The 8,991-nt window shown below is 38.3% G+C and overlaps 1 protein-coding gene across 1 annotated transcript; it reads left to right on the forward strand.

Annotated features, from left to right (window-relative positions):
* Positions 1–7,132: 7,132 nt before the first annotated feature.
* On the forward strand, positions 7,133–8,583 carry LOC109701528 (dnaJ homolog subfamily A member 1). The gene has a single exon (XM_074060635.1). The coding sequence runs from the start codon at positions 7,227–7,229 to the stop codon at positions 8,418–8,420; it is 1,194 nt and encodes a 397-aa protein (XP_073916736.1). The 5' UTR covers positions 7,133–7,226; the 3' UTR covers positions 8,421–8,583.
* The last annotated feature ends 408 nt before the right edge of the window (positions 8,584–8,991 follow it).

The raw sequence follows: 8,991 nt of genomic DNA on the forward strand, positions 1-8,991 counted from the left end.
CTTTAGAGTCTACAGCTACTTTCTAGGCTTCCTGTAAGAACTTCTGATTGCCAAGTGGGTATATTAGTTCCCTTGATAACAGAAAATTGGGTAGCTTGGGGACCAGACAGAAATATTTCAGGCCCCATGATCCAGTTTCCAGATCTGTAAAACTTTTAAAATGGGGATAAAATATGTATACTATAAAATTACCATTTAAACATTTGAAAGTATAATTTCCATGCCATTAAGTATATTTACACTGTTGTACAACCTTTACCACTATTCTAGATGTACAAAACTTTTAATCAGATGATCACAGCAAGGCAGTTTTCCTATGAAGGCCTTCCCTGGACTTCATGACATCCCTCTTACACTATAATATCCCTTAAAAATGTACGAAAAATCCTTTTGAGCCCCAGGAGAGTAGTAACAAACCCTCTTGTGTGCCAAACCAACTCCCTTTTCTACTTTCTTTTCAGGTTCTACCAATCCACCACTTAGCAGTAATTTCTGGCCAATCCAAATCTGAACCAGTTTCATAAATTTCTGTAAGTCTTCAAAGTTCCCTTTCCTACAATCTATTCATCCCCTGGCTAACTGCATATTTTAATATGTATAAGTGAAAAAAGGTTTTCATCCTTGATGTGGGCAGGTTTCACAATGGAAAGATTTTCAGAGAATGACAACATGGAAAACAAAAAACAAAAAACAAAACAACACAACAACTGGTTTGGAGGAAGTATGAAGCTGTGAGATTATGACTCAAGAAAGATTATTGAGAAAAACCCAAGAGACCATGGAAGGATGGATGGGTACAGGTGGGAATGGATGATGAGACTACAGATTATCGATTCCTCATAGTTATTTGTCTTTATTTCCAGTTCGACCTCTCCCTGGAACACTAGATTCCTAAATGTAGCTATTTGACAATTCCTTCTGAATCACCAAGAGGAATGCTTCAAACTTAACACAGACAAAGCAAAACTCATCATTTGACTCACCGACCAGTATATGCATCTGCCTTAAGTTTTTCTAGTTCAATAAATGACAAAATCTGGAAGTCATCCTTGATGTCCCTTTCCCCCAACTCCTCCTCCCCCAATATGGACCATTTTATTGATTCTACTTCCAAAACACCACAAATCTGTCTTCTGTTTTCTATGCCTCCTGCCATTGCCATGGTCTAAGGCATCATGTCTCATCTTTCTACAATGGCCACCTCCTCATTTCATTCCATAACCCCTACACAATCCACTTGCTAACCAATAGTCAGTGATCCTTTAAGACTCAAATCAGATCATGGCATCTCCCTTACTAAATTGCTTTCAAGGTATTTTCAGTACTTTAAGAATAAAATACAATTTCCTTACCTTAGCTTCAAAGTACTTCATAATCTGGATCTGAACATTTCTCCCATCTGATCTCAGATTATCCTTCCCTGGCTACACTGGCCGTCTTGCTGGTTTTCAGACACAAAGAGCTTTTTCCATCTTTTCAGCCTCAGCACTGTCTAGAGGGCTCATCCCACAGATATGTCTATGGTTGGCTCCTTCTTATCACTTATATCTTGGCTTAAATGACAAAATTTCAGAGAAACTTTCCCTGAATATCTTATCTAAAATGAGAAAGAGGGACTGGAGGTGTGGCTCAAATGGTAGAGTGCCTGTCTTAGTAATCGTGCAGCCCTGAGTTCAAGCCCCAGTACAACCAAAAAAAATTAAAGTGAGCAAGAGGTTAATTTAGTATGGAGATATTTTTCTTGTTGCTTAATTTTTTTAGTGTCTTAATCCACTAGAATGTAAACTCAGTATCAGGAAGGGACTCTGACTTTTTTATAGAGGATCCTAAAATAATGTCTGGCATAGAAGAGGTGTTCAATTTTTTTAAAGTTTAATAAACGAATCAAAAATATAATTATTCCATGTAACTAATGTTTAAAGGGAAAAAACAAGGGAGAGGGAATCAAATAGAATGATGGGAGGGGGTGAGTTCAACTATGATCTATTGTAAGAACTTTTGTAAATGTCATACTCTAACCCCAGAACAACAATAATAAAAAAAAAAGAAAGTAATGAAAAAAGGAACAAATAAGGATCAAAACTAAAGTTGTAAACCAGACACAAACATAAGAAGAAGATTACAAACCAGTATCTATTGCAAAGCTGAAGCAAAAATTCCTTAACAAAGTACTAGCAAAGTGAATCCAGCAACATATAAAAACAATGATACACCATATCCAAGTGGGATTTATCCCAGGAATAAAAGGTACACACACCCCAGAATAAAGTACAAGATCCACATGACCTTTTCTTTTTTTTTATGTATAAAGATTCTAACAGCTTTTATTACAATGTGCAAGGTAATATTCATCCAGCACGCACCAAACATCAAACCATCATCATCTATAAAACAGCTCCAGAAAGTTCAAACAAACTCACAGACACCCCACCTGAAATACTCTCATACAACACTGTTTAGTGTTCAGACTTCATGCCACCCCAGAAAGGGATAATCAATTTCTGGCAAACATCCACATGACCTTTTCAACAGATGTGGGGGAAAAAAATCTGGACAAAATCCAGTACTGAAGGGAGAGAAGGAAACTTCTCCAATCTGATAAAGGACATCTACTAAGAGCCTCCGGCTGACATCATACTTAATAGTGAGGGGCTGAATGCTTTCTCCTGAAGAGCAGGCAAAAGACAAGAATGTTCAACACTGTGATGCAATTTCTAACCAGGGTAATCAGGCAAGAAAAAGAAATAAAAGGCATCCAGATTGGAAAGGAAGAAGCAAAAACTATATTTGTAGCTGCTATGATAGTTTATATAGACAATCCTAAGGAATTCATTTAAAAACTATTAGAGCTCATGAATCCAGCAAGGGATCAGGGTAGAAAATTAATATATACAACCCATTTTTTTTTTTGCGCATTGACAAGGAATAATCTCAAAATGAAATTAAAAGAACAATTATATTTATAATCGCATCAAAAGAAATAAAATACAGATACTTTAACAAAGGAAATATAAGTCTTTTAAAACCACAAACAACTGTTGAAAGAAATGAAAGATATCCCATGTTAATGGATTAGAAGATTTAATATTGTTAAGATGATAGTATTTCCCCAAATAATCTATAGATCAATGCAATCACTATCATTCTGCAAAAATTGTCAAGTAGATATTAAAATTCATATGAGTATCAACAGGACATGGAATAGCCAAAAAAAAAAAAAATCTTTAAAAGGAAGAACAAAGTCAGAAGACTCAAACTTCCTGATTCCAAAACTTACTCCAAAGTAATTATGACACCATAAGGACAGATATATACATTAATGGGATAGAACTGGAAGTCCAGAAATAAATCCTCGCATTTATGAAGAACTGATTTTTGACAAGCGTGCCAAGAAAACTGAATGATGGAAAGTCTTTCTACAAATGGTGTTGTGACAAATGGATAGCTACATGCAAAAAGAATGAAGTTGGATCTCTTTCTTACATCATACACAAAAATGAACTCAAAACAGATCACCCACCTTTCGTAGTTTTACAGCTAAAACTACTTAAAACTCTTAGAAGAGGGCTGGTAGAGTGGCTCAAGCAGTAGAGCACCTGCCTAGAAAGCATGAGACCAAATTCAAACCCTAGTACTGGCAAAACAAAACAAACAAACAAAAAAAACTCTTAGAAGAAAAGAGGAGAAAAATCTGTTTCCTTGGTTTAGGCAAAACCTTCTTAGATATGACATCAATAGCACAAGTGACAAAAGAAAACAATAAATAATTTATACTTCATCAAAATAAAACCTTTTTTTTTGCTTCAAAGTACACCATCAAGAAAGTAAAGGTGCCAATGCCTCACACGTGTAATCATAGCAGATCAGGAGGACTGCAGTTCCATGCCAGCCCCAGGCAAATAGTTCTCACAATTCTATCTCAAAAAAATCCATTACATTGTTCTTTTGACTGAGTATTGCCTTGGCTATTCGTGGCCTCTTGTGTTTCCATATAAATTTAACAGTAGATTTTTCAATCTCTTTGATGAATGTCATTGGAATTTTGATGGGAATTGCATTAAACATGTAGATTACTTTTGGGAGTATAGACATTTTTACTATGTTGATTCTACCAATCCATGAGCATGGGCGATCTCTCCACTTTCTATAGTCTTCCTCAATCTCTTTCTTCAGAAGTGTATAGTTTTCCTTGTAGAGGTCTTTCACATCTTTTGTTAGGTTTACACCTAGGTATTTGATTTTTTTTGAGGCTATTGTAAATGGAATTGTTTTCATACATTCTTTTTCCGTTTGCTCATTGTTAGTGTATAGAAATGCTAATGATTTTTCTATGTTGATTTTATATCCTGCTACCTTGCTATAGCTATTGATGATGTCTAGAAGCTTCTGAGTAGAGTTTTTTGGGTCTTTAAGGTATAGGATCATGTCGTCTGCAAATAGGGATATTTTGACAGTTTCTTTACCTATTTGTATTCCTTTTATTCCTTCTTCTTGCCTAATTGCTCTGGCTAGGAATTCCAGTACTATGTTGAATAGGAGTGGAGATAGTGGGCATCCTTGTCTGGTTCCTGATTTTAGAGGGAATGGTTTTAATTTTTCTCCGTTAAGTATAATGCTGGCTGTAGGTTTGTCATATATAGCTTTTATAATGTTGAGGAACTTTCCTTCTATTCCTAGTTTTCTTAGAGCTTTTATCATGAAATGATGTTGGATCTTATCAAAGGCTTTTTCTGCATCTATTGAGATGATCAAGTGGTTTTTGTCTTTGCTTCTGTTAATGTGGTTTATTACGTTTATTGATTTTCGTATGTTGAACCACCCCTGCATCCCTGGGATGAAGCATGGTACTGGCACAAAAACAGACATGAAGACCAGTGGAACAGAATAGAGGATCCAGATATGAAGCCACACAACTATAAGCAACTTATCTTTGACAAAGGAGCTAAAAATATACGATGGAGAAATAGCAGCCTCTTCAACAAAAACTGCTGGGAAAACTGGTTAGCAGTCTGCAAAAAACTGAAACTAGATCCATGTATATCACCCTATACCAAGATTAACTCAAAATGGATCAAGGATCTGAATATCAGACCCCAAACTCTTAAGTTGATACAAGAAAGAGTAGGAAATACTCTGGAGTTAGTAGGTATAGGTAAGAACTTTCTCAATGAAACCCCAGCAGCACAGCAACTAAGAGATAGCATAGATAAATGGGACCTCATAAAACTAAAAAGCTTCTGTTCATCAAAAGAAATGGTCTCTAAACTGAAGAGAACACCCACAGAGTGGGAGAAAATATTTGCCAACTATACATCAGACAAAGGACTGATAACCAGAATATACAGGGAACTTAAAAAACTAAATTCTCCCAAAACTAATGAACCAATAAAGAAATGGGCAGGTGAACTAAACAGAACTTTCTCAAAAGAAGAAATTCAAATGGCCAGAAAACACATGAAAAAATGCTCACCATCTCTAGCAATAAAGGAAATGCAAATTAAAACCACACTAAGATTCCACCTCACCCCTGTTAGAATAGCCATCATCAGCAACACCACCAACAACAGGTGTTGGCGAGGATGCGGGGAAAAAGGAACCCTCTTACACTGTTGGTGGGAATGTAGACTAGTACAACCACTCTGGAAAAAAATTTGGAGGCTACTTAAAAAGCTGGACATTGATCTACCATTTGATCCAGCAATACCACTCTTGGGGATATACCCAAAAGACTGTTACTCCAGAGGCACCTGCACATCCATGTTTATTGCGGCACTATTCACAATAGCCAAGTTATGGAAACAGCCAAGATGCCCCAGCACTGACGAATGGATTAAGAAAATGTGGTATCTATACACAATGGAATTTTATGCAGCCATGAAGAAGAACGAAATGTTATCATTCGCTGGTAAATGGATGGAATTGGAGAACATCATTCTGAGTGAGGTTAGCCTGGCTCAAAAGACCAAAAATCGTATGTTCTCCCTCATATGTGGACATTAGATCAAGGGCAAACACAACAAGGGGATTGGTCTATGAGCACATGATAAAAGCGAGAGCACACAAGGAAGGGGTGAGGATAGGTAAGACACCTAAAAAACTAGCTAGCATTTGTTGCCCTTAATGCAGAGAAACTAAAGCAGATACCTTAAAGCAACTGAGGCCAATAGGAAAAGGAGACCAGGAACTAGAGAAAAGGTTAGATTAAAAAGAATTAACCTAGAAGGTAACACCCACGCACAGGAAATCAATGTGAGTCAATGCCCTGTATAGCTATCCTTATCTCAACCGGCAAAACCCCTTGTTCCTTCCTATTATTGCTTATACTCTCTCTACAACAAAATTAGAGATAAGGGCAAAATAGTTTCTGCTGGGTATTGAGGGGGGGAGCGGGAGGGGGTGGAGTGGGTGGTAAGGGAGGGGGTGGGGTCAGGGGGGAGAAATAAACCAAGCCTTGTATGCACATATGAATAATAAAAGAAAAATGAAAAAAAAAAATCCATTACAAAAAAGGGCTGGCGGAGTGGCTCAAGTGGTAAGAGCACCTGCCTAGCAAGTTTGAGGCCCTGAGTTCAAATGCTAGTGCTGCAAAGAAAAAAAAAAAGATAAAAAGGAAGGCTGGGGGCATAGCTCAAGTGGCAGCATGCTTGTGTGGCAAGCACAACACCCTGAGTTCAAGCCTCAGTACCAGGGGGGTTAAAAAAAAAAAAAAAAAGTGAAAAGAAAACCCAGAGAATAGGAAAAAAATCTTTGTAAATCACATGTTTGATAAGTGCTGTATACTGAATGCATAGAGAACTCTTACAGCTCAAAAATAAATTGACAACTAACTAAAACAATGGACAAAACATGTGAATAGATATTTCTCCAAAGAAGATGTGTAAGTGGGCAGTAAGCCAGCAGCTTATTAACTCTTAGGGAAATGCAAACGAAATCACAGTGAGATACTACTTCACACTTCTGTGTGGTCTATGCATGAAAAGATGGGCAGTAACAAGTGTCGGCAATGATGTGCAGGGTTTGGAACCTTCATACTTTGCTGGTGGGAATATTAAATGATTTTTTAAAAGTTAAACATGAGACAAAAAGACGACGACTGCGGCGGGCCGGGCGGAACTTTCCAGAATGCTCGGTGTGAGGCGAAGGGGCAGAGGCTGCTTGAGCTGCGCACAGATAGGCGCTCCTTCTCGCTTCCACACCGGCCTCGGCCCGCTCACCGGCAGTAGAAAATGGTGAAAGAAACCACTTACTATGATGTTTTGGGGGTCAAACCCAATGCCACGCAGGAAGAATTGAAAAAGGCTTACAGGAAACTGGCCTTAAAGTACCACCCTGATAAGAATCCAAATGAAGGAGAAAAGTTTAAACAGATTTCTCAAGCTTATGAAGTTCTCTCTGATGCCAAGAAAAGGGAATTATATGACAAAGGAGGAGAACAGGCAATTAAGGAGGGTGGAGCAGGTGGTGGTTTTGGCTCCCCCATGGACATCTTTGATATGTTTTTTGGAGGAGGAGGAAGGATGCAAAGAGAAAGGCGAGGTAAAAATGTTGTGCATCAGCTCTCGGTAACCTTAGAAGATTTATATAATGGTGCAACAAGAAAACTGGCTCTGCAAAAGAATGTGATTTGTGACAAATGTGAAGGCCGAGGTGGTAAGAAAGGGGCAGTGGAGTGCTGTCCCAACTGCCGAGGTACTGGAATGCAAATAAGAATTCATCAGATAGGACCTGGAATGGTTCAGCAAATTCAGTCTGTGTGTATGGAGTGTCAGGGCCATGGAGAAAGGATCAGTCCTAAAGATAGATGTAAAAGCTGCAATGGAAGGAAAATCGTTCGAGAGAAGAAGATTCTAGAAGTTCATATTGATAAAGGCATGAAAGATGGCCAGAAGATTACATTCCATGGTGAAGGAGACCAAGAACCAGGACTGGAGCCAGGAGATATTATCATTGTATTAGATCAGAAGGACCATGCTGTTTTTACTCGACGAGGAGAGGACCTTTTCATGTGTATGGACATACAGTTGGTTGAAGCATTGTGTGGCTTCCAAAAGCCAATATCCACTCTTGACAACAGAACCATAGTCATCACCTCTCATCCAGGTCAGATTGTCAAGCATGGCGATATCAAATGTGTGCTAAATGAAGGCATGCCAATTTATCGTCGACCATATGAAAAGGGACGCCTAATCATTGAGTTTAAGGTAAACTTTCCTGAAAATGGCTTTCTCTCTCCTGATAAACTTTCTTTGCTGGAAAAACTCCTTCCTGAGAGGAAGGAAGTAGAAGAGACTGATGAAATGGATCAAGTAGAACTGGTGGACTTTGATCCAAATCAGGAAAGACGGCGCCATTATAATGGAGAAGCTTATGAGGATGATGAACATCATCCCAGAGGTGGTGTTCAGTGTCAAACCTCTTAATGGGGCCAGTGAATAACACTCACTGCTAGCATTTTATATGCGGTAGTGAATGAGTGAAGGACTATTGATCATCATATGCTCACTACTTGCTATTGTTTTTGTTTTAATATTCAACTATAGTAGTGTTTTGAAAGTTAAATGAAGAATAAAAGCAAATATAAAAGCTCAAAAAAAAAAAAAAAAAAAAAAGTTAAACATGAGCTGGGCGCCAGTGACTCACGACTGTTATCCTAGCTACTCAGGAGGCAGAGATCAGGAGGATCGCAGTTTGAAGCCAGCCCAGGCAAATAGTTTGTGAGACCCTATCTCGAAAAAACCCATCACCAAAAAGGGCTTGTCAGTATGCTCCAGTGGCGCAACTGGTTAGCACGCAGTACTTACACAAAAACGGCTTGTGAAGTGGCTCAAGGTGTAGGCCCTGAGTTCAAACCCCAGTACTGCAAAGAAAAAAAGAAAAGCTAAACATGGACTTACCATATGACTCAATAATTCCGTTCCCAGGTACATACTCAAGAGAACTGAAAACATGTCCACACAAAAACTTACACATGACTGTACACAGCAGTATTAT

This window comes from Castor canadensis, chromosome 18 (assembly GCF_047511655.1).
Source record: "Castor canadensis chromosome 18, mCasCan1.hap1v2, whole genome shotgun sequence".
NCBI classification, from domain to species: Eukaryota; Metazoa; Chordata; class Mammalia; order Rodentia; family Castoridae; genus Castor; species Castor canadensis.

Excerpts from the sequence above, each read along its gene's own strand:
- LOC109701528 (XM_074060635.1), top strand. The coding sequence starts at position 7,227 with ATGGTGAAAGAAACCACTTACTATGATGTTTTGGGGGTCAAACCCAAT.